Source organism: Amorphotheca resinae (assembly GCF_003019875.1).
Source record: "Amorphotheca resinae ATCC 22711 unplaced genomic scaffold M430scaffold_14, whole genome shotgun sequence".
Lineage (NCBI taxonomy): Eukaryota > Fungi > Ascomycota > Leotiomycetes > Helotiales > Amorphothecaceae > Amorphotheca > Amorphotheca resinae.
In genome coordinates, this window is record NW_020194484.1 from 309,145 (window position 1) to 323,530 (window position 14,386).

Consider the following 14,386-nt stretch of genomic DNA (forward strand, 5'->3'; position numbering starts at 1 on the left):
GGGCGGTTCGGCTAGCGAGACATCGGCCCCTTCCCCATCTGACACCGGCGCCCATCCCTTACCTTGAACAACCGTCTATTCTCGACCAGGAAAGAAAAAGCCACTTTCACCCCCCGGCAACCTTGTGGTATGTCGCTAGCTATATCTGTAGGCGGTGAGTCTGTGTCTACTGCCGCACAACTCATTGTCGCCTACACACCTTACCTTAATCTAACGGTTAACAAAATATTAGAATAGTTACCAAAATAGTGTTACTATCGACTCTGGAGTTGAGTATTATATCTATGTGAGTGACTATGTAAATTTCAATGGCTTACTGTGGATGTGTTAATAGTAACATGCTATATACTACTCTACTGATTGTCCTGTGACTGTACCTCGACCCAAGCTTTGTTTCTCGATGGTAGCGACGATTCTCAACCTCCAAATATCTCTTTTCTTCGACATCTCTCACCTCCAAACATCTCCTTTCTTCGACAACGACTCCTTTCTTCGACAACGACTCCTTTCTTCGACAACGACTCCTTTCTTCGACAACGACTCCCTTCTTCGACAACGACTCCTTTCTTCGACAACGACTCCTTTCTTCGACAACAACTCCTTTCTTCGACAACGACTCCTTTCTTCGACATACAACATGGCGACACCAACACGCCCTCATCGAAAGCTCCGAGGCAGCCTAGAAGTGGTTGTTAAAAAGTCCCTGACCGCATATGCGCACTTTGACTCTATCCCCGCTTCAAGCTCGGGAACTTCCTGGAAGTGGATTTCGGAATACGGTCATGGTTCCCGGCACGCGTACGATGACTTCGAATTCTCTTTGTGGGACGTCAACGCACATGACTATCGAATGCCATCAGATGCAGAGTCAGAGGAGATTTTCCAGAAGTACAATGCCCAATCCATCAGATATCAGTGGCCCTTCGTCATTGTTTCCACCCTCAACCCGCCGAAAGACATGCCTCTCACCATTGCCGGCGCGACAGCATGCTTCGTTTCTCCCGAGACCTTCAAGTCCGAATGGAGCCCCTTGCTGCCGTATGGAAATGCAAACTACGCCAATCCCAGAGTCAGTAATCCATGCCCAAAGATACCACTCAAGAAATGGACAAACCCCTCACCTGCAGACATCACAGAGATCGTCAATGCGCTCCTTGAGATCTGTAATGTTCGAAGCTTGAAGTTTTCATATCCATACCTTACGGTTGTATTATGGGAGGATGGCAGAAGTTATTCGGAGCGATCATTGCCTGGGATGGTTGGACCATGGTCTACGACATATCATCATGGAGGCAACTTCTGGGATGAGGAATCGCTTGCGCAAAGCATCCGCGCCCGCGAAATGATACCCAATCCTGATACAGAAGTTCAAGATACTACGAATTATCTCATCACTGGAGACAAATACCTCAGCCCTGGAGTACGCTTGGAAGGAAGATACAAGTCAGCAACCTGTGGAATTCGCCTCAAAAATCCCAGTGGAGACATCAGAATCACTACCGCGAACCACGGTTTTCTTCCCAAAGCTGACAATGAGCCGCCTACCACAGACGATGACGAGGTTCGGCACCCTGATGGCAATGATAGACTCATTGGCATTCTTAAGGAGAGGTATGAAACCGAAGATGTTGCTTTATTTGAGCCAATCGAGGGTCTGCCGTTTTCTAACAGCTCATACTTTGGTGCAGAAGCTCCACAGAAACTGCTAAAGAACTCGGAAGTTCCAGATGGAACTTGGTTTGAGGCAGACGGAATGTCTACTGGGATGGTGGCTCTCCAATGCCGAGGAGTCCAAGCAGATTTCCCTATGCGACCAGCTGGAGCAGGAAAGATTGAGTACAGCCATTTGAAGCACAAAACGACATGGGCTGTGTTTGGAGCACTTGGTAGTCAGACATTGGTTGATGGCATCCGTGGCGCGCCGATAGTGCAACTTCCATGCTCACAGCAAGGAGTCAGCGGTGGAGGTGTGGCGGGGTTCTTCCAGCTGTATGCGCCGGGTGGACTCTGCTCAGCGGCAGCTCTTGATCATTTGATTGAGAAAGGATGGTCGATGTTTTGATAAATAACAGAGGGCTTACAAAGAGGGCGCCCATTTCTCCGTCGTCGGGCATAAAGCATCAATTGCAAGGAGAACAACAACCAATCATCAACCCATGTCAGGGCTGACAGGGCCCATTGCTGTTATGCTATTATGGGGCCCATTCATTCCATTCATTGCTGGTATGCTATTATTATCACAGAATTAGCAGACTGAAAAGTCAATCCAAAATTACTTTTCAGGCAAACAAATCGGGGTAGCTAGCTGGTTTTAGTTTAAATAGTATTAATTGTACTACTGCAGAAGTTCAATTTGTGTGTGTGTTCAATTGTTTCTGCAAAGCTTTCTAGAAGGTGCACATCGATGTCGAATGGTTAGCATTCATGACAGCTGGCAGATGGATGCCTTGAGAATCAGATCGAGACTTGATTTTGTCATCAAAGACATGATATGATATCCTGTTCATTAAAAATACTTCACATTTGATCACAAATTCAATTCAATTCAAAATCATCATCCGATGATCGATTGGTGCGAAAAGCACATAAAGTACCACTCACCACAGCTCACCACAGCTCACCCGCCTTCCCACCTTTCGCCTCACCTCACTCATCCTTTTTACTCATCACTGTCATCAGCTCACCCGACATCACAGCCCTACTCATCTCATCTTATTATACAGAAATACATTCTCAATACAGGAATTCTGGGTAGATAATACATCATAGATGATTTCTCGAACTGTTTTTGTTTTTGTTTGGGCTGTTATCTAATTTCAGACCTTGTTTGAAAGTATAGTTTAGTTTAAAAGTAGGTAGGTAGTTCTTGTTTAGTAAGCTACTTACTTTACTCTGTTTAGGTAGGATGATATTATAAGTCTTTGATTTACCTAGGTACCTATACTATACAAATCATATCATATCATATATAACTAAAGAAATCGATCGTGAAAGACGCGAGTGTTGTCGATGGCAGTGGCAGAAAACTTCAAAGGGTAAGGTACCTAAAGTTAGGTAAGGTAGGTAAGGTAGGCGGGCGCGGATGTATCGCTAGCCAAGCCAGCCGGTCGGGAGTTTCGGTGGATAATATGTACCGACAATCGGGTGGTCCTAACCCCACATGCCCAGGCCCCGTAAAAACAAGGTTAGGTTAGGTATTGTGTGGGGGATAAGCGATGGGCTCCAGCCCCAGCCACCCCGCGCCAAGCTTGTCTCACCTGCCGAGCTTGGCAACGTACATCAATGGCTGGAAGCCAAAGCGGACTGCAGCGCATCGAGTCGCCATCTGCTGTGCGCAATCGGTGAGGCCGATGTAGATCCACCAATTAGAGGGATTGTCTGAGGGGAGGTGAGGTTGGTGCCATATGAATGACTAAGTCGTTGCATTTATTGCTCTTTGACATTTTGTGATGGATGGTTGTAGCAAAAGGCTAAGATATTGAGGAAATGAGAAAAGGAACGATAAATCTGTGGTGTGGGGCATATCAGTTAATACTTCTGCTTTACCATATCCCTTACCCTTGAAGCAATTCCTGGGCAAGGTACCTATCTTCGGAGCCAACCCGAAACCTACCAGCCGGAACATACCCAGACAAGCAATGCAGATCGTAGTATTAAGCTTTCCTTTCCCGCCCCCATATCCTTAGCCCATCGGCCAGATCCCTAGCCAGACCTTTGCTCACAGCCATCTCTTCAAAACTCACCCTTTCTGTCCACCAATCTAGCCAGCCTTCCGCTCTAGCTCCCTCCTCAGGATCAAATAATCCAACGCTTACATCAACCAGATCCGGTCTCTCGTCACAGTGCCAAAAGACTGTTGCACCGCAGACGCCGCAGAATTCCCTCCAGATGCCATCTGAGCTTAGATAGGTTTTGATTGTCCCCATATTGTAATGCATTTCCCTGCCATCCTCTTGGAAGATATTGCATTTCGGCACAAAAGCCCACGTCTGGATCTCAAACCCTGACGCGAGTCGGCAGGAGTTACACATGCATAATCCTGCCATATACTTCGTATCGTTGTCGCGGAGCCACCAAGTCTCATTCTCGGGGTTGGCGGACGAGGCGCCGGTACAGTATGGGACCATGAGATCCGGGAACGGTGAGCGCACTCTCTTTGAAGCGGTGGTCGGTCGGGTGATATAAAACTTGACTCCTCCGCACTTGCAGGAAGCTTTCAATCTCTCTTCACCTGTATCTTCATTCTTTGGCCGCGGGAACTCTCCCAGCGTATCTCCCAGAACTGATGTCCCGTCCCCATCATGCGGCTCTAAAGACTGCAGTCCTCTCTCCTTCCTACCTTGATCCATAACGTCGCCCAGCCTAACACTGACCCCTCCATCCAACGTCTCTCGAATCGACTTGCACCCTGCCCATTTCAGGAGGCCCTCCGTACGATCCCACAGTCCCGTTGCGAGATGCCATGGTCCATTTTCCGTGGCCCTCATGAGAGCATGGGCGCCACACGTACTGCAGAACCAGCGCTCCCCGCCATTAGATGTTTCGTATCTCGTAAGATTGAGTACAGAGGGATCAGGAAGATCATCAGCGCGAACCTCGCCAGCATAGCACGTCCCACAGGTACCAGAGAGCTGACGACAGGAGTTGCAGAGGCAAAGAGCGGCAGGGAGGGGCAGTGCAGCAGTTGGCAAGTCGACCGACAATCGGAAGGATTGGCAGGCGCAAGTGGCGGTGATTCTTATCGTCGATGGAAATTCCATGATAACGATAGAAGCTGCAGTTATCTCGGGATTTGAAGCACGACGAATGAAGAGTGGCTTACTCCTCGCGCCGCAGAAGAGACATGCATTTACCCTTGACTTACGATCTTGGCAGAGGTCCACGATGGGAATCTTGGCGCGTGAGTTGACAGAACTTCTGTTACAGCTCTGGGTGCTGTCTTGGCAGAACAAGGCGGTTGCCGCGACGACTCCAGGCCTGCTGCAGGATGGTGGAAACCACGAATAAACTTATTACAAAGTTCTTACTGTGCAGCACTGTGGATGTGCGGGTGAAGGCTTTAGGGCAAGCTTCTCGAAATAGGTCGCTCGTCTAAGGTACCACTGTACTTGTACTTGTAGCTGCCAGCCTCGGTTCATCTAGCGGGCCAAGCCGAGACCGCAAGCAACAACCGAGCCTACCCGGAACGCCGAGGTTTTCGGCTCAAGTGCCTGCGCGCCGCGGTAATTTTCACTGCAGAATTATATCACTGTGATATAATTTGAGAAAGAAACCATGAGAAAACTGGGTATGCAGATGAGTCTTTACCTGTCAGGATGAAACAGTACCCAAAAATGCATGACCATCATGACATGATTAAGAACGCGGTGGGATTGGGATACTGCTCGCTGGGTACCTTAGGCATGCACAGTAAGTAGAGTACATCGATTTATGCTTCTTTTAGCCGTTCTGCTGCTGTCACGCCGATAGGAGACCGGCGAGCCCCCCTGATGCGGCTCCCCTAACTTAAAAGTACGGAGCAAGGTCAGCCCACAGGCTCGCTAAGATGACAGGGCCTAAGGTAGTCGCTCCGACAACCACGACGACAGTCGCCAACCGCCCGTGACAGCGTCCAGCTCTCCCTGAGCGACAAGCATGGCTGTGGATGAAGCACGGGGTTCCAGAGGAAAGAGAGCATCATGACGTGCGCAGGATAAGGCAATTTCTGCAACCCTCAAAAATGATGCGTTATATTACGGTGGAATTACATTATTATAAGGGTGGCGCTAAATAGACCCATGCAAGGCATGCGCGCTATCTTAGCAGGGGGTGTTTCCAGGTGCACCTATCAATGGCACGCTAAATCCAATCCTGGACAGGACGTACCACTCCACGCCATCGTCGCCTGACGCTTTCCCAACCCAACCCAGAGCGCACTGAGATGTTTTGCCATTCATCAACGATATCTGAGCGTGCTCCTGAGCCCTGTCACCATACGGAGGATGTCAAGGGAGCCTGTCTCGTGCGGTGTCAGTCTGGGTCGACCTCGATTCAAGCATCGTACTAGAGCCAATAAACTTTGCGGGTAAGGATTAGGAGACACAGTAGGATGACGGACCTGATACGCTAAGCAAAAGCAGCTAGGCCACTTTTTAAGTTTTAAGTTGCTGGGTGGGTTTTCTGCGTCTTAGCAGTATCTAAGGCGCAGTCCATGATCCACGCGGCGCCCCACCTGCCTCCCATCATGGCGCAGGCGACGAGAGACGACTCTGCGCTTGTTCTTGTTCCTGTTTATTTACCTCCATTCAGCTTGGACATTGGCATTTAGCATCACTCTGGCCCTGTCTAAAGTGGCGCAGACATTGATCGCCGCACCCGCGTACCCTCTGGGCGCACGGCGGTTCGGTTGGGGGCCTGGCTCGAACCTTCATCAGGTACATTGTCTATTCATGTACTCTTCTCTGTCGTCCCGCGCTGATCTCGCGATCCATCATTATTTCATTCATGACTGCAAAGGCGACCGCTGATCTGGGACGCTCGATCTGCATCTCCTGCACACGACTCTGCCCACAGCAGATCGACAAGCAATACATGATGTCGCAGAAACGTCAGTTGGATGGTGTGGTGCAATGGTGTTGTTCTCCTGGATCGGACCCATCCAGCCCTCAGCAACGAGCCGACTTTACCGACTTGCCGCCAGAGAGAGGCCCAGAGGCGTAGAGGCCCAGCTCCCAGCGTCCCAAGAGCAGCTGCCACATTATATCAACTGCCCCCTTTGGATCGCTTTTCCCGAATCCCGAGTTAGCCCCCAACCTCGGCCAATACCATTGAAGTACTGCTCTTCTATCTTCACTCCAGTCGGGTACCTAGGTATGTTCTATATTTTGGCCCGTAGCCGCGGCTGGCTTCCGAACTCCACGGCTCGCGTTGGCTCCTCGTCTGGCTTTGTTTTGATGCGTCGGGCGCCCATCTCGATCTAGGGCAGGGGTACGTGGGGCCGCCGGGCTCCCATACGGTCCATACCTCTCGCTGCTGCTGTAGGTATAAATACCATGTTACGCCCAGGTAAGGAGTTGATTTCCCTCCTCTTCCCATCTGGCGAACCTCCCCCCTGAACCCCCTTGGAAACCAGCCTCGATCAGGATTCTGCTCCATCTCCTGGGATCATGTCTAATCTAGATGCTGGCTTGCCAGCGGGCGCTGAGAGCCCAGCGCCTTCATCAACAGTCGCTCCTACACATGACTCTCGAAACGATGCCACTGGATCTCCCTCTCCCCACACGGAGGAGGTACATCTCTCGGAGAAGGAGGGGAGAGACCCGAACCTGGATATCAATCTCCCTTACAGAACCTTGAGCCCTCAAGCGAACCTCAATGAGTACACGGTCGAGAAACCAGGTGGGGAGATGGACGGCGGGCTTGAGCCAGATGGACACTCTCATTACAAGCTCGTCACCTTCACACCCGATGACCCGGAAAACCCAAAGAACTGGTCCAAGGCGTATAAGTGGTATTGCACGATGGTAGTGGCCGTCACCTGTTTCGTCGTCGCCTTTGCTTCCTCGGTCATTACAGCAGATATCGAGGGCGTGGAGAAAACGTTCCATGTTTCTGAGGAAGTTGGATTCTTAACCATCACAGTTTTCGTCATTGGGTTCGGAGTGGGCAAGTCTTTTCGGCATCTGTTTTCTTATTCATTCTGATACATTCTAGGTCCGATGGTGTTCGCCCCCCTCTCAGAGGTTGTTGGTCGAAGATTGATCTATGGTACCACCTTGTTGCTGGCTGTCATCTTTACCATTCCCTGCGCTGTGGCCCCCAACATCGGTACTCTCATCGTCTGCCGTGCTATCGATGGAATCGCCTTCTCAGCCCCTATGACGCTCGTCGGAGGTACTCTTGCGGATCTGTGGAAGACTGAAGAGCGTGGTGTGCCCATGGCAGCCTTCTCAGCAGCTCCCTTTATTGGTCCTGCTATCGGTCCCCTCATCGGTGGTTTCTTGTCCGACGCGGCTGGCTGGAGATGGCTGTACTGGATCCAACTCATCTTCTCCGGAACAGTTTATATCTTCATCACCTTCACGGTCCCTGAAACCTACGCGCCCACCATCCTCGCCGCTCGTGCGAAGAAACTGCGTAAAACCACCGGAGACCAGAGCCATGTCACGGAACAAGAACTCGACACCCGCCCATTCTCCGAACGTCTACGTGTCTTCCTGATTCGACCCTTCCAACTGCTCTTCCGGGAGCTCATCGTCTTCCTTGTCTCCATCTACATGTCGGTCTTGTACGGTTTGCTCTACATGTTCTTCGTGGCGTACCCCATCGTCTACCAAGAAGGTAAAGGCTACTCCGCAGGTATCACAGGTCTGATGTTCATTCCCCTCGCGGTCGGTGTGCTAGCTTCTGCTGCCTGCGCGCCCATCGTCAACAAACACTACTTGAAGAAGGTTGCCGAGTACAATGGAAAACCCCCTGCCGAAGCCCGACTGTACCCCATGATGGTCTCCTGCTGGTTCATCCCCATCGGTCTCTTCATCTTCGCCTGGACCTCGTACCCGCGTCTCAACTGGGCTGGTCCCGCATTTGGCGGTTTCCCCGTTGGTTTCGGCTTCATCTTCCTCTACAACTCCGCCAACAACTACCTCGTCGATTCCTACCAGCACCAAGCAGCCTCTGCCCTCGCCGCCAAGACCTGCATCCGTAGTTTCTGGGGTGCCGGTGTCGTGCTGTTCACGGTCCAGATGTATCACCGCCTGGACTACCAATGGGCCAGTTCCCTGCTCGCCTTCATCAGTCTCGCGTGTTGCGCTATCCCTTACGTCTTCTACTTCTTCGGCGCGAGGATCCGTAAGCGCTCGAAGTACGCCTACTCCGGCGATGACGAGGAGACCTTGAAGACGGGTGCGGCTTAGGTCAAGCTGTAGCGTTGCAGAGCCACGCCAGCACGCCTGAGTCTTCATCACGCGTGAATTCTAGAGAGGGGGCTTTTGACGACAGTCATGACAAGACTTCACAACTTCATTCAAAATCACTCTCACTTGCGGTTTCTTCAACACATCCATCATCACAAATTATCAATCCTTATCATATCATTTTTATTCTTATCATTTTCTTAACAAGGGGAGAGAAGAGCAGGCAAGCAGGCATTTGCACCAAAAATTGGCATAAATTTACATCACCACATCACACACATTTTCAACATATCACAACTAGGGGGAATCATCGGTTTCGCATCGTCAGGCATAGAACGCGTGTTTTTAACCGGCATAGACGGACTGGAGTGTGGGATCTTCATATCTTCGTTATCTTTCATCTGCAATTTAGTGCTTTCAGGCTTCTCTTTTTCTTCTTGTTAATTCTTCTTAGGATACCATGTAGTTAGCAGCCGGCGGTTGGGCGGTTGGTTGGTCGTAGTGGATAATCAATAAATCACCAATAGTTAATCATGGCTCTTTCCCCTTTTCATAAAGATAAAATAAATCCCTCCCCCAAAAGCGCACGGTGTTCAATAATGCGGCATCAAATCAGTCTGTCAATCGAACGTTTTAACCTTTCCCTAAAAAGTACACGGTCTTTATTACGTGCGGCATCAAATAATCATATTCTGTCAATAATACTCTTCATATCTTAATCGTACCCCTAGTCCATCCGTGGCGTCACTCGCGTCCACCAAAAATCCAAAAATCAGGGATCATCATCAATCCGCCATAAGGCGTCCGCATCTATCCCCCATGTCCCCTGACTAGCGCACCTCCTACGTTGCCGTATTCCCGTCAACTAGGTAGGGGTAAAGGTACGTATTATTGCAAGTACTGAGGTTTTCGCACTTTGAATTATTTAGACTGGATTCTGGTTGTTTTTGGTGAGAGAGATGATTGATGGTGAGGAGGTGGGATTTGGGATATGGGGTTTGATGCCTTAGGTTTGACTGGGGCTTTTTGAGGGAGGTGCCTCTGTATGTATGTGCAGATGTGAATATGATGAAGATGCTTAGGTACCTAGGTAAGGTAGAGGTTCATCTTTCCATTCCACATCTTATACCTACCTATATACTCCATTCTCCATCTCTCCCCTCCTTTCCCACAATCCAACAATCACCCAAGCAACAATACAAGTTTCAACAATCCACACCCCACATCATCCACATCACACATTCTAGCCTCTTTCGCTTCTTTCTTCTTACTTTACTCATTGTTTACTCATCATATTTAGCGTCCAACCTATTTCTTTCTTTCTTTTCTAATACCACCCCCTCCCTCTTGCCCCAATACCCCCAATACCCCCAATACCCACCCATCCACTCACCTAGCTACCTAAAATAAAATAAAATTTTAAATTTTTCTTTAAAATTTCGCGGACCCAGAACTTTATGTACGATAGTATCCAATAATAGGAGCGTATTTATTGATTATGTACCTTAGCTGGAATTACGATATATAGTTGTTTCTTACCTAAGGAAGGAAAAGGGAAAGGAAAGGGAGGAGAGGAGAGGAGAAGACGTACTAGGTACTTAAATCCCCGCATAAACAGAGTGGAGAAGGAAGTATAGAGTACAAACCCGCCCTGCTGGGAAAAGCTAAATCATGGCACTCTGTAGGTGGATTAGGTATTACCTCGGGAGTCAGTCGGGCCTATCTTCTTACTTTTTTTTTATTTTTGTATTTTTGTTTTTGTTTTTTTCGGTTGCTTGTTTGCCTTTTTATCGGGCGTGGGGATTGAATGTATGTATGCTTTGCATCTTGGGTTTTGGGGGTCTAGGTAAGGTAGTTGTTCTAAATTCTGGGTTTTGCCAAGAGCCACCACGATTTGGGTTTTGAAAACATGCTGTGCCTGCCCCTCCCTTCTCTTTGAATTTCTTCTTCTTCATTTAGTGTGTGAGAGAAAGAGAAAGTGTATTGATGTGAGATCTTGAGATCAGTGAGTTTAGTTTTTCCTAAGCATATTTGTTATTCAAGATGTCGATGTTGATATCGACGTTAGATCATCTTTATATACCTACCTTATCTTTATAGTTCTTCTTTTGATACGATTATTTCCTTGCCTTTCCTTTGTAGTTTTTTTTAAGGGGAGTTCTTATCTGTTGGGGGCGGGTTCAGCAAGGTACATACATAGATAAGTATGAATGATTACTGGCCATGAGACCTGACCTTCTTGATCTGATCTGAAAAGAGGGTATCTCTTCTGCTAGTACTTGCCTTCTTCCGAGAATTTCTGGGCAGCAGGCAGATTGTGAGTGTTAGGCATAGCATAGCCTTACAGATAATTATCTCCCTTTGTAAACTCTGAACGGAGTAAGATTGCCCAAATCTTCACCACTGTTATAGCAAGCAAACCCTCTATGTGAGGTTCACTAGTTGTGAATATCAAAGGCAGTGAGTGATGTTCTATTGATTAAGAATAAGAACGATTTTTTCATTCCGAAAAATGCTCTACACTACCTCTTCCTGTATCTTCAATAAACTAATCCTTCAACGATTCTATTTCCTCCTTCGACTCCACATCCGAGTAATCCCTTGCATTCTCAAAGTCAATAAGACGCACGATTCCATTCTGCTCGTCCACCACAAAGTTATATCTGTTTAGGATCCCCACGAACAATTTCAAGAACATGTATGTATCCGCCTCAGCACATCCTCGCACGCCGAAATTTCCTCCTCAATGCCCGCCCTCCTGCCTTCTTCTAGCTACTCAATCAGCATACCCATAAGTTCTAACCCGTCCACTCTCAGCTAGATGCCCAAGGAAAGCATAAGCCGGGGCTAGAGATTTTCGGATGTTTGAGTTCGGCATCCTTCAGCTTCCTATATGCATGAGTTTCATATCTTTAACGCGGCGGATCTCGAAATCAAAACGTGCGATTTTATCTAGCGACGGCTTCTCGGCCCCTCCTCCCATTCCACGATCTGAACGCGAGGGTCGAGTAGTGCGGATAGGAAATAGAGGATTTCAATCGTAGTCGTAAATACCTGGTTGAACGACGATGTATTTATTTAATGTACCATTTTGTGTTAGGGATCGTGACAATACGAACCAAAAGTACTGCGTTCTGTTTCGTGTTAGAATAGTTAGGAGAATTATCGGATCGATGGAGGGATTCAGGGGCTTGTATGTGAATATTTAGATCAAATGTTAAGAGAAGCAAAGAAAAAGCGACAGCCTGCCCGCAAACTTTAAGATCGAGAGGCCTTAGATCAGCCTGTAAAACCAGCATCAATTATCATCATCATGATGGAAGTTGCAGGGAAAGCCGTGTGCAGATGCGAGCTGGAAGTTCCTGGAACCGCGCGCGGAAACCTGCATTGGAAACGAGAACCAAATGTCCGAACACCGTGATCCTCTCGCTACGAACAACCTCCATCAATTCCAATTGGAGACTATGTACTCGGAAGTTACAACATATCAGGGCATCTTTCCTACAATCCTCTGTTTTCGCTTCGTGATCTGCTATCTAATCACTTGGTGATTACAGCACGACTCAACGAGGCTCGAGCCCTGAATCAAGTCCTATCTCCACTTGAGCAGCGACTTCACATGCCTCTGCCATTCAAATTCAGCAAACGCAATGTCAACGAAAACAGAGATCTTTCTTTATGCCAAGTTCGATCTATCTGCCCTTCTTAGTCTCGCAGGAAAACTCCGGAATACACCATGCTCTTGCGATCTATCCCAGCAGCCAAAAAGCGGAAGCCTAAATTGGGCAATTTTCCTTTCATTTGAAGACGGCGTGGAATGGGTCTTTCGTTCTCCTCGAGAGAGCCACGATATTTCTCCGCAGACCATAGCAGAGTTGCTTGAAAGCGAAGTTGCAACTATGAAATATATCAAGCTGAACAGCTCAATTCCCGTCCCAGATGTATTCGATTACAGGTACGGTCATTAGGTGTACCGTGTATACTAGACCCATGCTAATTATTGAAACAGCAGTAGTGGATCTAATACAATTGGGATTCCTTTTATTCTAATGGGCAAGGCTCCTGGTTTCCCACTGAGCGATTTTGCCTGGGACGCTTGTCCAGAGGGAATGATCACGTCTCGCAAACCACGTCCCTGTCTCAAAAGAGCGAACAAAGAGAAGATAATGTGGCAACTAGGTGATATAATTTCACAATTGTTGAAACTACGGTTTCAAAAGATAGGGTCACTGTTTGAGGAAAATGGACAATATGTTGTGAGGAAGTGCCTCTCTCCCGCACTGATTTGGCACGAGCGAGATTCACTAGATGATGACGTCCCACGAGGCCCATTTCAACACGACCACGAGTACTATGAAGCATTGCTTTCAGCATTTCTTCTTCACGTCAAAGAGCTTCCGCTAGAGCAACACATTTTCTTTGCTCCAATCCCAGGACTCGAAGAATTCGAAACATTTCTCAAACATCGATCTGCAGTTTGTCGATGGAATGACTTTGTTACTGTGGGGTCAAAAATCGATAGCAGCAAGAACAGGTTAGACTACTGTACCGCTGGACATTTCTTGCAAAAAATGATACCTTCGATTAGTCAACGATCATTTACGACCCTGGGCGACTTGAATGGGAACCCCCTCGGCCATCCGGACCTTAGTACGAGCAATATCTTTGTTGATGATGATTTCAATATCACTTGTATTATAGACTGGGCATTCTCCTCCACAGTTCCTATATCAACACTCCTTACGACTCCAAGCCTACCTCACCCAAGAGATAAAGTTGACAACACGCTAGTTCCTACTTTCAGGGCCAGTTTCACCCATCACTTCTTTCAGGGAAATGATATCAAGCTAGACCCTGCATTCTGGGAATCTACCCGGAGAGCATGGCTTTTTACGCGACTAGTGACTCTCGATGGTCGCCAAGACTATCATTACTTCACAGAGCTATATGCATCTGTATATAAACCAGAGGATGATGTCAATATCCCGGAGCTTTTCAAATGCGTACAGAAGCAAGAGGAGTTTATAAAACTTGCCAGCACGCTTGCAGAGGATGACCGTCCAGCAAGTAAAATTAAAAGAGATGAAGAGGAGTACTTCCGCTATTCGGACCCGGGGAATGAAGCGATAGCGAGGAAACTTACAATGGTGATGGGGTTGAGTAAGGGATTCGTGGCGGATAAGAGGCTGTGGAAATGGATTGACGAAGCGATGGTGTAGGTTCGCTTGGTATATCTTTAGAAGCTCATAGATTGCATCGATCTTATGAAGATGAATATTTGATGGAAGAGTTATTTTAAGATGCCTGGTAGGTATTAGGATTTAAGGTGGGTGCGCAGATCCGGGGTGCAGCAGCCTACTAGCCAAGGATGCCAAGGCCCGTCCCGTCTCCGCAAACCTTACCTTACCAGCCTGGTCGTCTCCATAAATAATAGCGCATGCATGGCTATACACACCTCCTACCCACCATACCCACTCCCCACCGCCATCTAT

The 14,386-nt window shown here is 48.1% G+C and overlaps 4 protein-coding genes across 4 annotated transcripts; 3 read left to right on the forward strand and 1 right to left on the reverse strand.

The window, feature by feature from the left end:
* Positions 1-637: 637 nt before the first annotated feature.
* On the forward strand, positions 638-3,382 carry M430DRAFT_23146 (hypothetical protein; the record flags this gene model as incomplete). The annotated part of the gene is made up of 2 exons (XM_024864845.1): positions 638-1,989; positions 3,169-3,382. The coding sequence occupies 2 exons, from the start codon at positions 638-640 to the stop codon at positions 3,380-3,382; spliced, it is 1,566 nt and encodes a 521-aa protein (XP_024716649.1).
* A 271-nt stretch (positions 3,383-3,653) lies between these two features.
* Positions 3,654-5,345, reverse strand: M430DRAFT_31600 (hypothetical protein; the record flags this gene model as incomplete). Its single annotated transcript, XM_024866048.1, has 4 exons — positions 3,654-4,631; positions 4,865-5,008; positions 5,181-5,232; positions 5,308-5,345. 4 exons carry the CDS (start codon positions 5,343-5,345, stop codon positions 3,654-3,656), a joined length of 1,212 nt encoding a protein of 403 aa, XP_024716650.1.
* Positions 5,346-7,145: 1,800 nt separating this feature from the next.
* M430DRAFT_54285 (hypothetical protein) lies at positions 7,146-8,894 on the forward strand (the record flags this gene model as incomplete). Its single annotated transcript, XM_024868454.1, has 2 exons — positions 7,146-7,644; positions 7,693-8,894. The coding sequence occupies 2 exons, from the start codon at positions 7,146-7,148 to the stop codon at positions 8,892-8,894; spliced, it is 1,701 nt and encodes a 566-aa protein (XP_024716651.1).
* Positions 8,895-12,544: 3,650 nt separating this feature from the next.
* Positions 12,545-14,162, forward strand: M430DRAFT_54286 (hypothetical protein; the record flags this gene model as incomplete). The annotated part of the gene is made up of 3 exons (XM_024868455.1): positions 12,545-12,849; positions 12,904-14,107; positions 14,145-14,162. 3 exons carry the CDS (start codon positions 12,545-12,547, stop codon positions 14,160-14,162), a joined length of 1,527 nt encoding a protein of 508 aa, XP_024716652.1.
* Positions 14,163-14,386: the final 224 nt, after the last annotated feature.